General features: G+C 44.3%; 1 protein-coding gene across 1 annotated transcript; it reads right to left on the bottom strand.

Moving 5' to 3' along the window:
* Positions 1 to 2,559: 2,559 nt before the first annotated feature.
* Positions 2,560 to 22,394, bottom strand: LOC126153054 (carbonic anhydrase 6-like). Its single transcript, XM_049916044.1, has 4 exons — positions 22,296 to 22,394; positions 17,629 to 17,856; positions 2,798 to 2,884; positions 2,560 to 2,751 (listed from the first exon to the last, which is right to left on the bottom strand). Exons 1-4 carry the CDS (start codon positions 22,392 to 22,394, stop codon positions 2,560 to 2,562), a joined length of 606 nt encoding a protein of 201 aa, XP_049772001.1.
* Positions 22,395 to 23,121: the final 727 nt, after the last annotated feature.

The following is a 23,121-nucleotide window of genomic DNA, read 5'->3' as shown; positions in this document are numbered from 1 at the left end:
TCACGCCGGTAAATGCCAAACGACGCCTCGCTTTATGCACAAAAAAAAAAAAGAAAAAAAAAAGGTGGGTAGCGTTCAAGCCCCGTAATCGCTGGATCGAATCCCGTTCGTCAGTTTTTTTTTATTTCTAACACAGTCATTTTCTTTACTATTTATATTACAATTGATATAATGGGAAAAATACGTGTAACCGGATGAACTTTTATTATTAAATTTACAATGTTATTTGACAGTCTACAAATTTTTATTATCACAAATAATATAATATTTATAAATATCGACTAGTAAACGAGCAAACACATAAAGTGATATTGAAAATGTATGCTTGTCCGTGTCTTCAGATTTGCTCGTGTTTAATCGACAAAGAACGAGGAACGGCTTCTCGTGAAGATGCTATTAAAATACACTCGATACTACATGATCAATTATCAGCGCCGATATTTGAGGAAATGCTGCGTTACACATGGTTTGCTTCCAATTTATCGGCTGAAAGACAGGTTTTTGAAAATCTTAACGAGGTTTGTCTTTCCACGGAAAACCTCAAAAGACTTTGCGTATGCGGAAACAGCTTTTATTCAGTGCAGCTGGTTCCGTTTAACTTTATGTTTTCCATGTTTTTACGAAAAATACCATCCTGCCATTGTACTCGTAATGTCGAAAGCGACGATTAATTGTACATCTTTCGAAAGCCGTCTTTGTCGGTCAAAACATGGAGGTAACAAGTAGTTTCGGGCTACTTCCAGGTATAAGGGATTTCTCAAATCACGGACAAGCATACATTTTCAGTATCACTTCATGCGTTTGGTCTTTTACTAGTCGATAGTTACGAATATTATATTATTTGTGATAGTAAAAATTTTTAGACTGTCAAATAACATTGTAAATTTAATAGAAGTTCATCCGATTACACGTATTTTTCCCATTATATCAATTGTAATATAAATAGTAAAGAAAATGACTGTGTTAGAAATAAAAGAAAACTGACGAACGGGACTCGATCCAGCGATTACGTAGCTTATGCTGTTAAAAGAACGTTTAATACAAAGGATGCTTCTTCTGCATCAAGAAAAGAAACACTGTTGTCACTGCAGTGGAAATTTCAAGGTGCATTGCTTCTGTACCAAAGGAAACATTTCATTCCTGTCGATGACTCTTTGCTGCAAAGCTTTTATTTTCATCTTTTTTTCCTTTTTTTTGTTTTTTTTACTGTTTTAATATACAAAAAAGGTTTTTGTAATTGTTTGTTTCCACTATTCTTTGCGTGAGATATCTCGGCTTATTGACGGCACTCAACGCTCGTCTTCTCCAGGGTTGCCTATTATGGTATACCCCAAGCATATGCTTGGTCTCGTTCCATTTTCCCCATTTCTATGTTATCTCCTACGTAAGCAGTTGTCTTCTCTTAGCAGAGTTGCCGGATGTCACACACTGGATGTGATGTGGAGTATATGGAAGTGAAGGGGAAAAAAAATACATAACACACTGCCATCAACGTTATGAACATTCGGACGCAGTGCCTATATCTACTTCGTCGTTCCTTGTTCGTTTTTTTTTTTTTTTTTCATCGTCTTTGTCGTTCATAGTGTCGTTATTCTCAAGGCTGGTATATAGTTCGCGAACTTTTGTCTGTATTTGTCATCCTTCGTCAGCAATTGTAGCCCCGGTAAGATGGCGCATCTTCGACTTGAATTAGGTAGTGCAAAGTATGTCTTGTCAGCCATGTCCATGTATTTTTCTTCGTGATGAGATAGTAAGTGCCATCTGGTTGCAACACCGATGTGATGGAGACTGTCTGTCTATCTGTCCTGCAGATAAAGGCAAGGTTCATTCTGCATTATTCCCAGACCAATTTATTTTCTCCGCAGACGCATCTGTGTTGTAAGTTGTCTATGAGGGCACACTCCCCACTTCTGTCAGTTGCCGCCAATCGTATTCTGTGTAATTTTTCTTTCGTAGGTATGGTCTCATTAACTACTTTATACCACGTTGATCTGATATTTGTTCCGAGCACTTTGTTGTGGATGTTCTTCCAGATTTGATCCCAATCCCGTAGGGGACATTTCGTATCCATGCGGTTTACTCTTCCACCAGTATTCATTATCCGGTATAGATGGGCGGTTGTAAGATCATGTAGCGGTGCGCTCAGTTTCGCTCGGAGGTAACTAACTTCGAGCCGCATTCGGCTGCCGCCGCTTCCTGGTAAAAACGGCCACGCACAGGTATATATTTGACGACCGAAATTATCTTGCGATTTTCTCAATAACGATTGATAAGTACGCGCTACTGCTTACACATTTTGTTGTCCTAATGGAGTACTACGAGTGTACGAAATCAGAAGAAAATCCGCGTTCCAAACGTCGTGGCCCCCTCGTCAGTGCAAAAACAATGAAAAAATTTTAATGGGATGTAAATATAAAAACGAAGCAACATCATTGGGTGCAACTCACTCAGAAAGTCATATATTTTGAAAACAAAGGAGGCATACATTTTCAACGTGCTTATGGGGCCATATTGACCCCGGTGCTTATAGGAAGGTCAAACATAGCATTAGCAAGGTCGTCAAGCAGAACAGCAGAGCGGGTCGGTGAGCACGGGCGTGTGGTGCCGGTCGAGGCCAGGCACTCCTGCAGCAGATCCTGGAAGCGGGCAGCTAGTGTTGGCTGCGCCGCGCTGCTCCGTGGCTCTTGGAGGCGCCGTGCCGGCCGGACTGGGTTGCCGCGCGACGCCCACCGCCTCGTTGCCGCCCCGTCCCTGAGCGAGAGTCGCACGGTCTGTGGGTGCAACTGGGATGATCCACGATGCCGCGGTCCAGCCTCTTCTGCAACTGGCGGTAGTTGTTCACCATGGGGCCGTTTGTGGTCTGCAGTTTCCGGAACTCTGCCAACTGCGGACAAGTAAAAACTCTGCTTCTCACCACACTCACTATGACTAAACTCCGAAAAAATACACTTTCATACTTCCTTTTTATTTCCATGCAGCTGCCAGGTAGTTATACACTACTGGCCATTAAAACTGCAACACCAAGAAGAAATGCTGTTGATAAATGGCTATTCATTGGACAAATATATTATACTAGAACTGACATGTGATTACATTTTCACGCAATTTGGGTGCATAGATCCTGAAAAATCAGTACCCAGAACAACCACCTCTGGCCGTAATAACGGCCTTGATACGCCTGGCCATTGAGTCAAACAGAGCTTGGATGGCATGTGCAGTACAGCTGCCCATGCAGCTTCAACACGATACGACAGTTCATCAAAAGTAGTGACTGGCGTATTGTGACGAGCCAGTTGGTCGGCCACCATTGACCAGACGTTTTCAATTGGTGAGAGATCTGGAGAATGTGCTGGCCAGGGCAGTAGTCGCACATTTTCTGTATCCAGAAAGGCCAATACAGGACCTGCAACATGCTGCCGTGCATTATCCTGCTGAAATGTAGGGTTTCGGAGGGATCGAATGAAGGGTAGAGCCATGGGTCGTAACACATCTGAAATGTAACGTCCACTGTTCAAAGTGCCGTCAATGCGAACAAGAGTTGACTGAGACGTGTAACCAATGACACCCCATATCATCACGCTAGGTGATACGCCAGTATGGCGATGACGAATACACGCTTCCAATGAACGTTCACCGCGATGTCGCCAAACACGGATGCGACCGTCATGATGCTGTAAACAGAACCTGGATTCATAAAAAAAATGACGTTTTGCTATTCGTACACCCAGGTTCGTCGTTGAGAATACCATCGCAGGCGCTCCTGTCTGTGATGCAGCGTCAAGGGTAACCGCAGCCATGGTCTCCGAACTGATATTCCATGCTGCTGCAAACGTCGTTGAACTGTTCGTGCAGATGGTTGTTGTCTTGCAAACGTCCCCATCTGTTGACTCGGGCATCGAGACGTGGCTGCACGATCCGTTACAGTAATGCGGATAAGATACTGTCATCTCGACTGCTAGTGGTATGAGGCCGTTGGGATCCAGCACGGCGTTCCGTATTACCCTCCTGAACTCACCGATTCCATATTCTGCTAACAGTCATTGGATGTCGACCAACGCGAGCAGCAATGACGCGGTACGATAAACCGCAATCGCGATAGGCTACAATACGACAGTTACCAAAGTCGGAAACGTGATGGTAAGCATTTCCCCTCCTTACACGAGGCATCACAACAACGTTTCAACAGGCAACCCAGGCCAACTGCTGTTTGTGTATGAGAAATCGGTTGGAAAGTTTCCTCATGTCAGCACGTTCTAGGTGTCGCCACCGGCGCCAACCTTGTGTGAATGCTCTGAAAGTCTAATCATTTGCATATCACAGCATCTTCTTCCTGTCGGTTAAATTTCGCGTCTATAGCACGTCATCTTCGTGGTGTAGCAATTTTAATGCCCAGTAGTGTAATTAAAGTGCTACTACCCACAGAGGTCCAGTGTGGGCTGTAATTACCATATGGCAACGAAACATAATAGATTTTATGATGTATTAATGTGGAACCGATTTATGATGGAAAAAATTAGTTCCACGTTTGGCCACCAGGTGAAAATCAGGCTCTGCGAATTAAGGAAAGACATATAGAAATTTTGCTGTGTTAAATGGTTTAGGAGCCGGGCGTAGGCAGAAAAGCTCAAACAAGTGAGTAAGGCATAACGCCTATTTTATTATTAACTGCTGCTTACACGATTTCTTTAATTTGATGAGATACTGAATCTGTAAAACAACCTGCTCAACAATTGCTCACAGCAGTTCTAGTTCCTTTTAGATGTTCCCGGGCCAAAAGTCACGTGGATTCTGTAACACTCCAATTATAGAACCAATATGAACACCCTTTTGTTGCAAAAAGAAATAGAAAAATCAGTCATCCTGATGTTGATGACAGCTACTGACAACAAAATTTGCACTCTTGACAGTTTGATTAGCAAGAATGTTATGTAAATACTAATGCTTATCATACAGAAAGGACTGAATGAAAGAATACCATACTTTAAAGAAAGAGCTCAAAAAATAATTATTTACGAAGGTTAAAGCCCAGGCCATAAATGGACCAAAGATATAACATTTATCCTTGAAGACAGTTGTAGCCGCATCGAGCTGTAAGTTCTCTGTGACTACAATGTAACTCTGCAGTGGAGATATTCACTTCTCTCTTGTACTCTTGCAATAAAAGTACGCATGTTAAGCGCTACTAGATTCTTTTAAAACCGATCTGAAGTTTAAAAGTTTTACGGTTGGAAGTATTAGTCAGAAGTCGGACTGAACGAAAATCATCTTTACCGTTTAACAGATAACTGGATAGTTGATATGTGTGGCAGAAAAATAACTTGTGTGATTGCTGATTTGTGATGGGACTTAGCCTTCGTGATACTTAATAGTCACGAACATCAATGGACACAGAAAGAGACTGGTCGCCAACATAAACTCAATTATTAGACTTGAGTAGGCAACAGATAAACGCAAGCACGAAGAGCTTACAACTGCGCCGTGTTCTCAGAAGCTATCGTCAAAGTCAGAATTGCTGATGCTAATTGACGCAATTACCTCAATGAAAAATCGGTGTGTGTGCTCAGTGTAGGGACAAATAATTACGAAGAACAATAAACTTTAATTGAACTTTAATTCTTCGTGTCGCATACAATCATTTAATGGGCATTTAAAGTGTATTTGTGGCATTAACTGATTCTTCGGATAACATAAAAGTGAAAAGTGATTTAGTGAATATTTAACTGTAAACAGCAATAAGTTTACACCGAAATACGACAGATTCTGAACATTGCTCAAGGGTATGCTATCTCTGGAATTACGTCGTGTAGTTGTTGAATACACAACGTAGCGACGCCTTGACGACGGAATAATAATGAACAATACAATATCGCCACAAAAATCATGATGTGACATCGGCTGTGATGATGGATTAATGATTCAAGACATTATGTTTTCAACGTTTGAATACCCATTCTCAAAACTGGCGTAAGAACTACAGTCAGCACGATCGCGTAAGCTGAAAAGTCTCTCGCGAACACCCAAAGGACTTCTGGTTATGATTTCAGATCAAAGGAGTCATCCTGTTATCGAGTGGTGTAGTCGCTATATTTAAACGTGGAGAAGATCGATGGACATCGAACACAATTGCTTTAATTACAAGCAAGGGCGGCGCACACAATCCGGCGTGGTGCTCCATCGAGACGTTGATATCGGTTTTGAGAGACAGTATCTGAAAAATAACCGAACTGTGCGAGGAGTTTGTTTTTATAAGAGTTACAGATTGGCGTTGACGTGATCGTCGGACGCCGTTCCACGTCATCTCGACTGCGACAACCATCGCCATCGAGCCGAGACAAACCGAGACGTCACAATTCACATCAGGTGAACCTGTAGGCCATGCAGCTGGAAAACCTTTGGAGGTAACACATTCGTGGAAGGCTGCGTTAAGTAGACCTTTCGCTGAGTGAGCGACGTGATGTGTTGCCCCGTGTTGCACGAAAACATTGGTTTCCTCACAGATGCACCCTTGGCATGCTGCACAGGTAGGTTTCGATAAGCTGCAAACATCATGGTACACCTGACGGGTCCTCTGCGTGTGTTCTCTTCAAAACCAAACAGACCGAGAAAAAAGCTGCTTGCGATTCCACACCGCACAGTCACATACGACAATGGCTCTTCGTGCACAACACGCAAATAATCGCTACCCCACGTTCGGCGGTTCTGTGTGTCAAATGCACCCTGTAGTGTAAAATGTGGCTCACCACTCCATTGAGTATCGCCCGGTCAAATGTAATCAGCTTCGGTCTGTGCCAGAAACCAAAGGGCAAATTCAGAACGTTGCTGCAGACCATGAGGTTTCAGCTGCAGCACTGCCTAGGTCTTGGATGGGTACTCATATGAAATACGCAGAGAAACTTTCCATGCCTGGAGAGCGACAATTCTCGTGACACTGCACAAGCACATTCACTACCTGGAGCATGTGCAATAGCATCATGAATAACTTCCATCGGGATAGGACGCTTTCCTCTTCCAGGTGCCACACCATGTTCACCCACGTTTTCCAATTTCTTTATCGTCTTCTTTAAGCCATTGGATGACATCTTGGCTCTCCTTACACCTTTCAGTCGACAACACTCCCTCACTGTAGAACTATAATTGAATCAGTTATTTTGAAAAGGGCACGAGTCATATTTTTTGCCCTATTGAGTTATGCTTGGATCCGGTATCTACAGAGATAGCTACAACATCTCGTATGAAAACTGCACCAGTCCAATGCATAACATAGGCAGGGAAAGACAATGAGTCTGTTGAATGTTTTGAAAAGGGCACTAGTCCTGCACTGATGCCCCTTTCAAAACAACTACGCTGCTGCTATCTGGTGACCATTTCAGTAAACTCTTCAAGCAACTACTTGATTGTAGTTTTATAGTTGATTTGCGTGCAAACATGGACAGTGATACTAATGAATCACCTCGAAAATGCAAAAATGGCCAACGAAACGCAGAAGAATACAAGCAAAATAAGATTAAAAGGTGTAAAGTAAAGGTAAGTGAACACGTCAGTTATTCTGGGGAAGTCACTGCAGCCAGATCTACAGGACCCGATTGCAGGTAAGTTTCTAACCTAACTTTTATGTAGGTTACATCTTATTATAAACATAAACTAATATAAAATAAGCTTTCAACATAATTACCACTAGAACAATTTAAATCACATTTGCATGGGGCAAACATTAACTTCATCTTCACTAATTAAAACCTATAAAGTAAATATATCAAAATTTTAATGTAGGCTTATTGTGTTTACTGGGATCAATCAGTGAATTTTACCGTAATTATTAATCTTCAGCCACATAGCATAAATACAGTCTCACCTGTATTTAAACTCAAATAAATTAAAAATCTGCAGTACTAAATTTATATTTCCACAGGTTTATGCAGATAACAGTTTGCCTAAATACCCATTACAAAGCACTAAAGTCAAAAGTAGTAGCTTTTGTTTGATTTCAGAAGCAGTATGAAGTGTTTTACAAAATTCAGTGACCTAGACAAGAAAACAATTTTGAAAAATTTCCATGAATTTGAAACTAAAACGGAGCAAGATATTTTCCTACAATGCCAGCTGATTTTATCTGATGTTCCTCGCCGTAGACCACGGAAGGATATTCCAAAGACCAGACTCCACAATATTTTGACTTGCTGGCTGCAGGGAAATCTCCAAAAGAAAATAGACGAAACCCAGAAGACTCTAGAAACAAAGCTGTAGCAGGAGCAGTTTGTGAAAAAATAAATGAGCATATTTACTCTTTCCCAGTAAAGGTAACACATTACGCAAATCGAAATATCAAGTATATGACTGCCAAGCTAACAGTAACAATCATGCATGCACTCTTTTGCAATAATTATGCAGACATTAAAGTTACTTATTCATTTTATTTGAAGTATTACAAGGAGAACTTTGGCTATGCATTTGGAAGGTCACAAAAAGATGTGTGTGCTACTTGTGAGGAGCTTTGTCAAAAGCTTAAAATAAATTTTCTAAATGATAACACTAAGCGTGTTGCAACCGAGGAGCTGTTGGTACATAAGCGTAGATCACAAAAGTTCTACAATAAAATAAGGCAGTAACAGCAAATTGTTATGGACGAGATGACATCGCATATATTGATTACATGGAGAATTTGCCCTTGCTGCACATTCCAGAGCAAGAGGTATTTTACATGAGACAGCTACGGATGTACTTGTTTTGCATCCATGATATGAAAAAGGGAACCTCAGTACATCATTTATATCACGAGGTCTTGGGCAGAAAAGGACCCAATGAGGTGTACTCACATCTTAATCATTACATATGTAATAACATACGTGACAGTACCAAGGAACTTCATTTATTTTCAGATTCCTGCGGTGGTCAAAGCTGAAACCACACAGTCACACGCTTTATCATGAGTCTCTTTGCAACAGGAAGATTCGACTAAATTTTACAATATTAACCTTCCTGGCAGATTAAAACTATGTGTCGGACCGAGACCCGAACTCGGGACCTTTGCCTGTCGCGGGAAAGTGCACTACCAACTGAGCTACCCAAGCACGACTCACGCCCCTTCCTCACAACTTTACTTCTGCCAGTACCTCGTCTCCTACCTTCCAAACTTAACAGAAGCTCTCCTGCGAACCTTGCAGAACTAGCACTCCTGAAAGAAAGGATAATTGCGGAGACATGGCTTAGCCACAGCCTGGGGGATGTTTCCAGAATGAGATTTTCACTCTGCAGCGGAGTGTGCGCTGATATGAAACTTCCTGGCAGATTAAAACTGTGTGCCGGACCGAGACTCGAACTCGGGAGCTTTGCCTTTCGCAGGCAAGTGCTCTATCAACTCAGCTACCGAAGCACGACTCACGAAGTTTGGAAGGTAGGAGACGAGGTACTGGCAGAAGTAAAGCTGTGAGGACGGGGCGTGGCTCGTGCTTGGGTAGCTCAGTTGGTAGAGCACTTGTCCGCGACAGGCAAAGGTGCCGAGTTCGGGTCTCGGTCCGGCACACAGTTTTAATCTGCCAGGAAGTTTCATATCAGCGCACACTCCGCTGCAAAGTGAAAATCTCATTCTTGTTCAATATTATCCTACACGGGGACACTCTTTCCTCCCCTGTGATCGTGACTTTCGGGTAGTTAAAAGATATCTAAATCGGAGTGATCGTGCGTACTCGCCTACAGGATATGCAATGAAACTAGCTGAATCAAGTTAAAAATGTAAATTTACCAGCGTACTGCATGAAAAATCGTTCAGTATTGGTTATAAAGTTTGGTGGGCAAAGTTTTACAAAAAAACAACCAAGTTGACTGAATCTTTGGGAAATAGGGTGCCAAAAAATGACAAAATTGATTTTAATATATCAAAGTATTTCATGTTGCAGTGTGAAAATTATAATCCTGGTGTGTTAAAAGCTTAATTGCCAATCCCAGTAGTTCTCCCTGTATTTCGCAACAATTTTGAAATGCTGTGACTTGTCAGTGGACAACTGCATCATCTGAGAACAACCTCTCGGAGATTCCAGCGTTATACATTAGGTCGTCTATACATGGCAAACATTAATAAAACCGACACACTGCAGGAGCCGAATTCTGACAGGAAACGGACGGAAAAAGGTCTTATGAACATGTGTCCGGAAATATATAGTTGCCACGATAGGTGGCGCTGACGAAGGAAAGTTCCTTTCACCATGTGCTGTGCGTTCCCTGTGTGTTGCCGGCTGTGGTGTGATTGACGCAGCATACTTAATGTATGCAACAGAATGGTCCTTTTTTCATGTCGGGAGCAAGCAAAGATGGTTTGTGCACGACCAAGCGGATGGAAACGATCGATAGGCAGCACAGCTATACCAAAACAATTACCCTCACAGACACCGATCACATGACACAACATTTCAAGCCCTTTTTGGACTTTTATGTGATCATGGCTCCTTTCAACAAGACGAACGCACAGTGCGGTAGCGGACTGTGCGTACATCAGATCCTGAGAACCGCGTCCTACAGAACCCTAGTATAAGTTCCAGGCAAATGGTCAGCCCATATGGTGTAAGCCAAAATCCGGTTATATGTATCCTGCATGACAGCCGCTGCTATCCCCATCACCTGCAACGAGTGCAAGGATTATCAGAACTAGATTACCCTCTACAGCAACGATTTTGTCGGTGGTTTTTGCATCATACGATCACAACTATGGGATGTCTGTTATCAGTCCTCTCTACCAACAAAGCAACCTTCACCAGAACTGACATCATCAACCTAGCGAGGTGGCGCAGTGGTTAGCACACTGGACTCGCATTTGGGAGGACTACCGTTCAAATCCGGCCATCGTGATATAGGTTCTCCGTGATTTCCCTAAATCGCTTGAGGTATACAGCCGGGATGGTTCCTTTGAAAGGGCATGGCCGACTTCCTTCCCCATCCTTCCCTAATCCGATGGAACCGATGATCTTGCTCCCCCAAATCAGCCAACCAACCATCATTATCAATCTGCATATCGTCGTCTGTGGCCTACAGACTCTGAGGCAACGGGCGAGTTGTGGTGACCTGGAAATATTATATGTTCGGAATTGGGACTTCCGCACAGGACGCTCGTCAAAGCCGGGGCCACTCGGCAGCGACCACGCCGTTTATTTGTTTGGTCTGTAGCTATTACAGCCCTTCTTCTTCTTCTTTCACTTCCAGTCCCGGACGTTACCTTAGCAACCGCATGATGCCGCACAACGGCCGGTCCAACAGCGTGGCTGGGAATTCCTTGGTGACGCTGTATGCCGAGAGCACCAAAGATGGCTGACTTCGTGAACCATAATGTCAGACATTTCGCAGTTCATAAAGAAATTAATAATAACCAGAGGAATCATGATACCTCAAAAAGAAACATGTACATTACTATTATTTGCACGACGATTCTCATGGAGTAATCAGATTTTCAATATCTTTATTAGTATAAACTTTAGTACCTGACGGTAAATTATACAAGTAAGACCCAGCAACGAATTTCCAAAATTTAAACGCTTAATCCGATTTCGTCGATCGCCGTGTCTTTGGCACGGACTTCAATGCGAGATGCCTTTAATAGGTTCCACAACGAAACATTGTCTCAAAATTTGGTAGAAAATCCGAAGAAATTCTGGTCGTATGTAAAGTACACAAGCGGCAAGACTCAGCCAATACCTTCGCTGCGCAGTGCCGGTGGTACTGTTACCGACGACTGTGCCGCTAAAGCGGAGTTATTGAACGCCGTTTTCCGAAATTCCTTCACCAGGGAAGACGAATGGAATATTCCAGAATTTGAAACACGAACAGCTGCTAGCATGAGTTTCTTAGAAGTAGATACCTTAGGGGTTGCGAAGCAACTCAAATCGCTTGATAGCCCGCATCTCGTGGTCGTGCGGTAGCGTTCTCGCTTCCCACGCCCGGGTTCCCGGGTTCGATTCCCGGCGGGGTCAGGGATTTTCTCTGCCTCGTGATGGCTGGGTGTTGTGTGCTGTCCTTAGGTTAGTTAGGTTTAAGTAGTTCTAAGTTCTAGGGGACTGATGATCGTAGTAGTTAAGTCCCATAGTGCTCAGAGCCATTTGAACCATTTGAAATCGCTTGATACGGGCAAGTCTTCAGGTCCAGATTGTATACCGATTAGGTTCCTTTCAAATTACGCTGATACAATGGCTCCCTACTTAGCAATCATATACAACCGCTCGCTCACCGATAGATCTGTACCTACAGATTGGAAAATTGCGCAGGTCGCACCAGTGTTTAATAAGGGAAGTAGGAGTAATCCATCGAACTACATACGTATATCATTGACGTCGGTCTGCAGTAGGGTTTTGGAGCATATACTGTATTCAAACATTATGAATCACCTCGAAGGGAACGATCTATTGATACGTAATCAGCATGGTTTCAGAAAACATCGTTCTTGTGCAACGCAGCTAGCTCTTTATTCGCACGAAGTAATGGCAGCTATCGACAGGGGATCTCAAGTTAATTCCGTATTTCTAGATTTCCGGAAAGGTTTTTACACCGTTCCTCACAAGCAACTTCTAATCAAGCTGCAGGCCTATAGGGTATCGTCTCAGTTGTGCCACTGGATTCGTGATTTCCTGTCAGGAAGGTTGCAGTTCGTAGTAATAGACGGCAAATCATAGAGTAAAACTGAAGTGATATCAGGGTGTTCCCCAGGGAAGCGTCCTGGGACCTCTGCTGTTTCTGATCTATATAAATGACCTGGGTGACGATCTGAGCAGTTCTCTTAGGTTGTTCGCAGATGATGCTGTAATTTACCGTCTAGTAAGGTCATCCGAAGACCAGTATCAGTTGCAAAGCGATTTAGAAAAGATTGCTGTATGGTGTGGCAGGTGGCAGTTGACGCTAAATAACGAAAAGTGTGAGGTGATCCACATGAGTTCCAAAAGAAATCCGTTGGAATTCGATTACTCGATAAATAGTACAATTCTCAAGGCTGTCAATTCAACTAAGTACCTGGGTGTTAAAATTACGAACTATTTCAGTTGGAAAGACCACATAGATAATATTGTGGGGAAGGCGAGCCAAAGGTTGCGTTTCATTGGCAGGACACTTAGAAGATGCAACAAGTCCACTAAAGAGACAGCTTACACTACACTCGTTCGTCCTCTGTTAGAATATTGCTGCGCGGTGTGGGATCCTTACCAGGTGGGATTGACGCAGGACATCGAAAGGGTGCAAAAAAGGGCAGCTCGTTTTGTATTATCACGTAATAGGGGAGACAGTGTGGCAGATACGGTACGCGAGTTGGGATGGAAGTCATTAAAGCAAAGACGTTTTTCGTCGCGGCGAGATCTATTTACGAAATTTCAGTCACCAACTTTCTCTTCCGAATGCGAAAATATTTTATTGAGCCCAACCTACATAGGTAGGAATGATTATCAAAATAAAATAAGAGAAATCGTAGCTCGAACAGAAAGGTTTAGGTGTTCGCTTTTCCCGCGCGCTGTTCGGGAGTGGAATGGTAGAGAGATAGTATGATTGTGGTTCGATGAACCCTCTGCCAAGCACTTAAATGTGATTTGCAGAGTAATCATGTAGATGTAGATGTAGAAAGCTATTAGTGTAAACCTAAATTGGTATGAATTACACGCATGTAACTTAAATAGTACATGAGTTATTGGAGGACGAAGTGGCCGATTACTATAGATCGCGTCAGGCCATAAGTTCTCCACAGTTACACGAAAAAACGGTAGGAGCATGCTTATAAATACATTGATTCATCTATGTCTTTGTTAATATGCGATATATGCTATTCATGAAGAAACTGGTCAATTATTTACTGCGTTTTAGAAATCACAGAGGCATTAGGCTCCTGGCCTACCTTTTGCTTCTTTTCTTTTGATATATGTTTATTTAATTGTTTATGTATTCAATAATGTGTGTTAGAGCGTGTTTATGGCCCAGCCGTAGGAATATTTATTTAATTTCAGTTATTTAAATGTAACTCGAGTATTTCGGATGTGCTTAAATATACGTGTGGGTGCGTTGGCGCGAGCGCTCTAGCCAATCACAACGCTCGTGAACGGGGAGACTGGATGGGAGCATCGTTTCTGGAGAGGACACGAGGTGGTTGAGGAGAGTGCGGCAGTTCTGGACGGTGCGGCACAGGACACGCGAAATGTCGGGACGGGACGGCGCGACAGACGCACAGTCGCGGGAAAGACTTGGACAGTGGAGCAGTTTGCGCGTGCCGCGAAAGATAGAAATACTTCGGAGTGCCGACTTGTGCACTCGTGAGATTGCCGTGGCTTCTGCAGTGAAGACGTAGTATGCGTTTAGAAGTGAATATCTCGCGAGCTATGTTGTCGTTAATACCTAATTACGTGCAGTAGGAATCTATCGTTTCCCTGTTATTCAACTTTTATTTAATTGCTGGACCATCGACACCAAGTTTTGCAGAAACATACCGCATTCTCAAAAGCACTTCTACTATTGTACTCATCATTTAAAGTCGTTAAGATAGAGCCAGCGCCGTCCGCGGTGGCCGTGCGGTTCTAGGCGCTACAGTCCTGAACCGCGGGACTGCTACGGTCGCAGGTTCGAATCCTGCTTCGGGCATGGATGTGTGTGATGTCCTTAGGTTAGTTAGGTTTAAGTAGTTCTAAGTTCTAGGGGACTGATGACCTAAGATATTAAGTCCCATAGTGCTGAGAGCCATTTGAACCATTTTTGATAGAGCCTGCAGATTTTATTTAATTGTAATCTTTCATTTATAAATTTCTATATTAATTCACAATTGCCGAGTGATAAGAACCTTCGACCATTCGATTCACCTGAGTATTCTTATCGTATACTGTAGACTCAGCAGTATTTGGTCTGTAATGCGGCAACTACGTGTCGCAGCCCCTAGACAACGAAACTAGCCAAAACTTTTAATATTGCAACTCTGAGTCGGAGGGTGCGTAGTTATGGAAAGTCCGCAAGACTATCCTCAGGGAATGGTTGAGGCGTCTCATCAGCAACAGTTCAACATCAATGTGTGGGCAGGGATTCTTGGCGACCACATACTTGGAGCGTTTATTATTCCACAATGCCTCGACGACTGAATGTACCAAGACTTCCTGCGGAATACTCTGCCTGTTCTGCTTGACAATATACCTTTCGGAGTACTGCAGGTTATGTGGTATCTGCGTGATGGATCACCAACCCACTTGCGCGTTACAGTTTGCCGACAGCTCAACAACACCTACACCGGACGTTGAATAAGACGCGAGGGGCCCTTTAGCATGGCCTGCTAGATCACCGGGATTTTTACCTATGGGGCATCTGGAAAGCGTTGTGTACGCTGAACCAGTTCCTGATGTGCAGACCATTCAAAAACATGTTCACAACGCCTGTGATGCTATTCGGAGAGAGGCCAGAACGTGCGAGACAGTAAGGCAATTCATGATGCGACACGTAAACGCGTGTATTGCACCCCATGGAGGCCGCTTTGAAAATTTTGTTGTGACATGGATGCGATGCAGCTCTCCACTTTGTTCCAGCATGATTTGCTGTCATTGCATGCACACCGTCCATTTCCAAACACATGTTCATAGGAACTTTTTTCCTCCATTTCCAGTCAGGAATCCAGCCCTTCAATTTGTCGATTTTATTAATGTTCACCAGGTAGATACGGTGAACAGTAGTAGTCCTGTAAAACATACGGCATGTATACCTCAAATGATTTTTTAAGTCATAAGAATTCTCTCCATTAACAAAGACACACTGTGTTCTACACTACTGGCCATTAAAACTGCTACACCACGAAGATGACGTGCCACAGACGCGAAATTTAACCGACAGGAATAAGATGCTGTGATAAGCAAATGATTAGCTTTTCAGAGAATTCATACAAGGTTGCCGCCGGTGGCGACACCTACAACGTGCTGACGTGAGGAAAGTTACCAACCGATTTCTCATACACAAATAGCAGTTGACCGGGGTTGCCTGGTGAAACGTTGTTGTGATGCTTCGTGTAAGGAGGATAAATGCATACCATCACGTTTCCGACTTTGATAAAGGTCGGATTGTAGCCCATCGCGATTGCGGTTTATCGTATCGCGACATTGCTGCTCGCCTTGGTCGAGATCCAGTGACTGTTAGCAGAATATGGAATCGGTGGGTTCAGGAGGGTAATGCGGAACGCCGTGCTGGATCCCAACGGCCTCCTATCACTAGCAGTCGAGGTGACAGGCATCTTATCCGCATGGCTCTAATGGATCCTGCAGCTAAGTCTCGATCCCTGAGTCAACAGATGGGGACGTTTGCAAGACAACAACCATCTGCACGAACAGGTCGACGACGTTTGCAGCAGCATGGACTACCAGCTCGGAGACCATTGCTGCGCTTACCCTTGACGCTGCATCACAGACAGGAGCGCCTGCGATGGTGTACTCAACGACGAACCTGGGTGCACGAATGGCAAAACCTCATTTTTTCGGATGAATCCAGGTTCTGTTTACAGTATCATGATGGTCGCATCCATGTTTGGCGACATCGCGGTGAACGCACGTTGGAAGCGTGTATTCCTCATCGCCATACTGGCGTATCACCCGGCGTGATGGTATGAGGTGCCATTGGTTACAGGTCTCGGTCACCTCGCGTTGACGGCACTTTGAACAGTGGACGTCAGATGTGTTACGATTCGTGGTTCTACCCTTCATTCGATCCCTGCGAAACCCTACATTTCAGCAGGATAATGCACAAGCGCATGTTGCAGGTCCTGTACGGGCCTTTCTGGGTACAGAAAATGTTCGACTGCTGCCCTGTCCAGCACAATCTCCGGATCTCTCACCAACTGAAAACGTCTGGTTAATGGTGGCCGAGCAACTGCCTCGACACAATACGCCAGTCACTACTCTTGATGAATTGTGGTATCGTGTTGAAGCTGCATGGGCAACTGTACCTGTACACGCCATCCAAGCTCTGTTTGACTCAAAGCCCAGGCGTATCAAGGCCGTTATTACGGCCAGAGGTGGTTGTTCTGGGTACTGAGTTCTCAGGATCTGTGCACATAAATTGCGTGAAAATGTAATCACATGTCAGTTCTAGTATAATATATTTGTTCAATGAATACTCGTTTATCATCTGCATTTCTTCTTGGTATAGCAATTTTAATGGCCAGTAGTGTATTTGCTACGCACAAGCCAATGTAGTCCGCAAAGTACACAGTGTAATGTGTATGATTTATTGTGATGAGTGTAGAGGTAGATATTTCACATGTTGTAAGTTAATTGTACACGCATCAGTGTGATGGTTGTTTTTCTTTCTGCGCCAAACAGTCTTCCAAAAAACACGTCACAAATTTTACAACCTGATGTTTTCTGCATGGTCGTACTGCACCTGACAGTATAGGTCAACCTTTTTGCGTCCATGCGTCCACACTTGAACATCTGACTTGCTGCCCTGGGGAAAATAGGCATTAATGGCTTGCTCTTGCCACATGTACTTGAAGGTACTAACCAACCTAAAACCATATGACTTGAAATAGCTTTAATTGTTAGTCTGCAAATGATCTAAACACTGGTGTAATGTTGTTCAGTACACTGTCCCCAGTCAGCAACACAAGTATTTGTACTTACAGCTGTATAAGTAGTAAGGGACAAACAGTGTTACCTGCGATTTGGAGATGCCTTCTTGAAAGAAATAAACGAGCCACTCAACTGGCTCGCTGCAGGGTGGCGTGGTTGAGCTGCCGTTGTAGGCGTAGTAGTCGTCGACGGCGTCGGAGAAGAGATTGTTGTAGATTATCGGCTCCTCTGGGAAAGCCGTCTGCCCAGGCTGGCGGACACTGGGCAGTGCTGCTACTATGGGCGCCAGAGAAGGATTATCCTCTTCGGCAAGCTGCAAAAACACGACACAAAAGCGATATACAACAGCATAAGGGCCACCAGATCAGCGGGGGGGCTTTAGGGGGAATTCCACAGTGCTGACCATTAAATCTCCAACGCCATAGCATGTCTAACTGGCGTGAAGGGTGCTATGCGCTTGGATATGCACATTCAAAGACTATGGCTGGGTGCTCAGCATATTCCTCTAATGATCGTAAGACCCATAACTGGTGACGTAAACAGTAAAAAAATGGCCACACCCATGAAATCATGTGAAATTAACTTAGTCGTGCAAATGGCACTCCTGAAATTGGGGGGGGGGGGGGTCCCAGCGAACATGACATTATAGTTCCATAGCTCACACAGATATACACTGATAGGTCACACAGATGTACATTGAGCTGATAAAAGTGATGGGATAGCTCTATGTACATATATAGATGGCGATAGTATCGCATACACGAGGTATAAAACTGCTGTACATTGAAAGAGCTGTCATTTGAACTCATTCGATTCACGTTAAAAGGATTCCGACGTGATTATAGTCGCATAACGGAAATTAACATCCTTTGAATGCGAAATGGTAGTTCGAGCTAGACACATGGAACAATTCATTCCGAAAATCATTAGGGAATTCAATACTCCGAGATTCACATTGTCAAGAGTATGCCGAGACTACCAGATATCAAGCATTCCTCTCACCATGGAAAACACAGTGGCCGGCGATCTTCACTTAATGACCGAGAGCAGCGGCTTTGGCATAGAGTTGTCGGCGCTAACAGACAAGCAACACCCAGTGTGAAATAACCGCAGAAATTAATGTGGGACGTGCGACGAACATACGACAGTGCGGCGAAATCTGGCATTAATGGACTATGGCAGCAGACGACCGACGTGAGTGTCCTTGCTAACATTACGACGTCGCCTGGAGGTGCTCTCCTGCGCTCGTGTCCATATCGGTTGGACCCCAGACGACTGGAAAACAGTGGCCTGGTCAGATGAGTCCCGCTTGCAGTTGCTCTAAGAGCTGTTGACAAGGTTCGGGTGTGGGGCAAACGCCACCAATCTGTGGACACAAGTTTTCACAAGGCACTGTGCAAGCTGGTGGTGGCTCCATAATATTGTGGGCAGTGTTTACATGGAACGAACCGATCACTGGCGGGAAATAGTTATTTTCGGTTGGAGGCTGAAATCTGGTTACGCAGGGCAGAGAGGATCAGGTTGTGGAAAAGGGCCAAGATCAGTTACTGTCAGTTACACAAGAACACACAACTTTATTCCGTGAAAACCAATGCACAGTTTTCTCTTTAAGACAACAAGGGTCAACTCACGGCTGAGGGCCCAAGTGACTTCTCAAAAATACGAGGGCTGTCCAGAAAGTAAGTTACGATCGGTCGCGAAATGGAAACGACTATGAAAATCCGACAAAGCTTTGCAAAGATGTGTTGGGCAGTGTCTCTAGTATGACTCTAGGTAGAATTATGTCGCTCTTTTCATCCCTGAGCTCTTAGTGAGCGCGTAAAGATGTTATAGAAAATAGTCTCCCCCGCCAAGTACGAGGGCCTGGTGAGAATTTTCCCCTGAAGCTATGCAACCAACATTACATAACTGTCGTGCGGTTTCTTCTTCCTGCATCGTTTCAATTGGAAATGTTTGATTACCCACAATACAGCCCGTAATTGTCTCTAGGCCAGCGTAGACAATTGCCGGAAAGCACTGGCGGCTGCCTTCTATGATGAGGGTATTGGAAAGTTGGTACAACGCTACGACGAATGTCTGAGTCAGAACGGCGACTACGTAGAGAAGTAACTCAAAGGTTACAAATGAAACATTTCTGATTTTCACTGTGATTTTCATTTCGCGATCAATCGTAACTTACTTTCTGGACAGCCCTCGTAAGTTTAAATAATTCCTTTTAAAACCCATGATTTAGAGAAACGGATGAAGTCCTTACTTAAGTAAAATTAAAATATCTTCTCGGCTAAAGGCCGAAATAATACACTCCTGGAAATTGAAATAAGAACACCGTGAATTCATTGTCCCAGGAAGGGGAAACTTTATTGACACATTCCTGGGGTCAGATACATCACATGATCACACTGACAGAACCACAGGCACATAGACACAGGCAACAGAGCATGCACAATGTCGGCACTAGTACAGTGTATATCCACCTTTCGCAGCAATGCAGGCTGCTATTCTCCCATGGAGACGATCGTAGAGATGCTGGATGTAGTCCTGTGGAACGGCTTGCCATGCCATTTCCACCTGGCGCCTCAGTTGGACCAGCGTTCGTGCTGGACGTGCAGACCGCGTGAGACGACGCTTCATCCAGTCCCAAACATGCTCAATGGGGGACAGATCCGGAGATCTTGCTGGCCAGGGTAGTTGACTTACACCTTCTAGAGCACGTTGGGTGGCACGGGATACATGCGGACGTGCATTGTCCTGTTGGAACAGCAAGTTCCCTTGCCGGTCTAGGAATGGTAGAACGATGGGTTCGATGACGGTTTGGATGTACCGTGCACTATTCAGTGTCCCCTCGACGATCACCAGTGGTGTACGGCCAGTGTAGGAGATCGCTCCCCACACCATGATGCCGGGTGTTGGCCCTGTGTGCCTCGGTCATATGCAGTCCTGATTGTGGCGCTCACCTGCACGGCGCCAAACACGCATACGACCATCATTGGCACCAAGGCAGAAGCGACTCTCATTGCTGAAGACGACACGTCTCCATTCGTCCCTCCATTCACGCCTGTCGCGACACCACTGGAGGCGGGCTGCACGATGTTGGGGCGTGAGCGGAAGACGGCCTAACGGTGTGCGGGACCGTAGCCCAGCTTCATGGAGACGGTTGCGAATGGTCGTCGCCGATACCCCAGGAGCAACAGTGTCCCTAATTTGCTGGGAAGTGGCGGTGCGGTCCCCTACGGCACTGCGTAGGATCCTACGGTCTTGGCGCGCATCCGTGCGTCGCTGCGGTCCGGTCCCAGGTCGACGGGCACGTGCACCTTCCGCCGACCACTGGCGACAACATCGATGTACTGTGGAGACCTCACGCCCCACGTGTTGAGCAATTCGGCGGTACGTCCACCCGGCCTCCCGCATGCCCACTATACGCCCTCGCTCAAAGTCCGTCAACTGCACATACGGTTCACGTCCACGCTGTCGCGGCATGCTACCAGTGTTAAAGACTGCGATGGAGCTCCGTATGCCACGGCAAACTGGCTGACACTGACGGCGGCAGTGCACAAATGCTGCGCAGCTAGCGCCATTCGACGGCCAACACCGCGGTTCCTGGTGTGTCCGCTGTGCCGTGCGTGTGATCATTGCTTGTACAGCCCTCTCGCAGTGTCCGGAGCAAGTACGGTGGGTCTGACACACCGGTGTCAATGTGTTCATTTTTCCATTTCCAGGAGTTTATTTCAGATCACCAAAGGAAATTTTTTAAAAGGCATATTAAGGAAAATTCAAATTAATTCCTCGGCTGATAGCCCAATAATATTTCAACATAATAAAAGGTAACCTTTAAAGATAAGCATTTACACAGCACTACAGAAAACCATCTGATGAAAACTTTAAATATCTTGACAGCTGAAGGCCCAAACAATTATTCGAAAAATGAAAGACAAACCTAAGATAAGCATTTACACAGTACGGCGGAAGGCCATTTTAAGAATTCAAGATAATTAAAGAGAAACCTTAAAGACAAGGATTTACATATTAAAGCCACAGATTCTGAATTCTGAATTCCCGATAAAGAAAGACGACCTGCGGGGACACCATTATGCTTCTGACGAAGACGTTGAGAGAACTGTCAGACTGTGCTTGCGGAAACAGTGTTGCCTTCTTCCGTGACGGGTTCAGGAAACTTGTTCATCGTTGGCAGAAATGTATCCAAATGGCTGATGATTATGTAGAAAAGTGAATATTGGTAATTAAAGATTACATCCTAAGGATTATTTCTGAGTTTGATTTATTAAAATATTCCCATCCAAACACCATTAACGAAGTTGGAGGCATTACTTTTCATTCAACCCTCATATGATTTATTTAACTGATTTTTCGGTAATATTGATGCCAGCAAGCACCTGCCTTTTCTAGTATTAGGATTATCACATTCTTCTTGAAATCTAAGGGTATTTCGCCTCTCATATATCCTGCATACTAGGTCGGACAGTTTTGTCATGTTTGGATCTTCCAAAGATGATGATAATTTTAATGGAATGTTGTCCCCTAAGTGCGCCTTGTTTCGACTTCTTAAGTTCTTCAACGCACTATTAAATTTATCTCACAGTATCACATCACCGTCCCATATTCATCTACCTTCTCCACAACTCGTCGTCAATAATCTTTCCGTTGTAGCTCTCCTATATATTCCTTTCACTTTTAAGCCTTCCTTACTTTCCTTACAGTTGGCTTGTTATCTGAGCTATTGCTGGTGATACTCACCATCATTACTCTGCCAATTTTCAGGACTCCCCAGTAACCATCCTCTGCTTCCTCGTAGTTTGGGTACTCCTGGTTGACCAGCGCCCATTGAGCTTCCATTACGTGTCTGAAAATTGAAAGGTGCATTTACATATAATATGTGGAGCTCATTGGCAACAGAATTAGTACAAGACTGAGCAAAGAGAGTACAATGTATCTAACAGAACAACATAACGTACAACTATTCAAAAATGTTCAAATGTGTGTGAAATCTTATGGGACTTAACTGCTAAGGTCATCAGTCCCTAAGCTTACACACTACGTAACCTAAATTATCCTAAGGACAAACATACACACCCATGCCCGAGGGAGGACTGGAACCTCCGCCGGGACCAGCCGCACAGTCCATGACAGCAGCGCCTTAGACCGCTCGGTTCGTACAACTAGTAGGTTGCCGCATAAGTTCGTAGCATCTTTGTTTTGCTGATGGTATTCCCGTCACCGTGGATTTATTTGTCGACTGTCATTTTTTATTTGTAGTTCGCTGTTGCTATTTGAGTTTAGATATTGATATTTTGTTATTTCGAGATACTGAGTGGAGCTTTGGCCGTTAGAAAATGGAGTGCCAAGTGCAGAAACCAGAACATTTCCGAGTTACTTTTCTGTTAGAGTTCATTATGGGGCGGTGACAGCAGCGGAAGCATCCAGAAACATTTGCTCCCTGTATGGGGATAATGATATTGGACACAGCATGACAAGAAAATTGTATTTTCCATTTTCAGGAGGATTGTTACGACATTAGTGACTGTCCGACCTTCGTGATTTGATGAACATCGTTTAAACGCTT

This window comes from Schistocerca cancellata, chromosome 2 (assembly GCF_023864275.1).
Source record: "Schistocerca cancellata isolate TAMUIC-IGC-003103 chromosome 2, iqSchCanc2.1, whole genome shotgun sequence".
Lineage (NCBI taxonomy): Eukaryota > Metazoa > Arthropoda > Insecta > Orthoptera > Acrididae > Schistocerca > Schistocerca cancellata.
The sequence above is the reverse complement of the archived record's forward strand: the minus strand, read 5'-3'. Positions and strand labels throughout refer to the sequence as shown.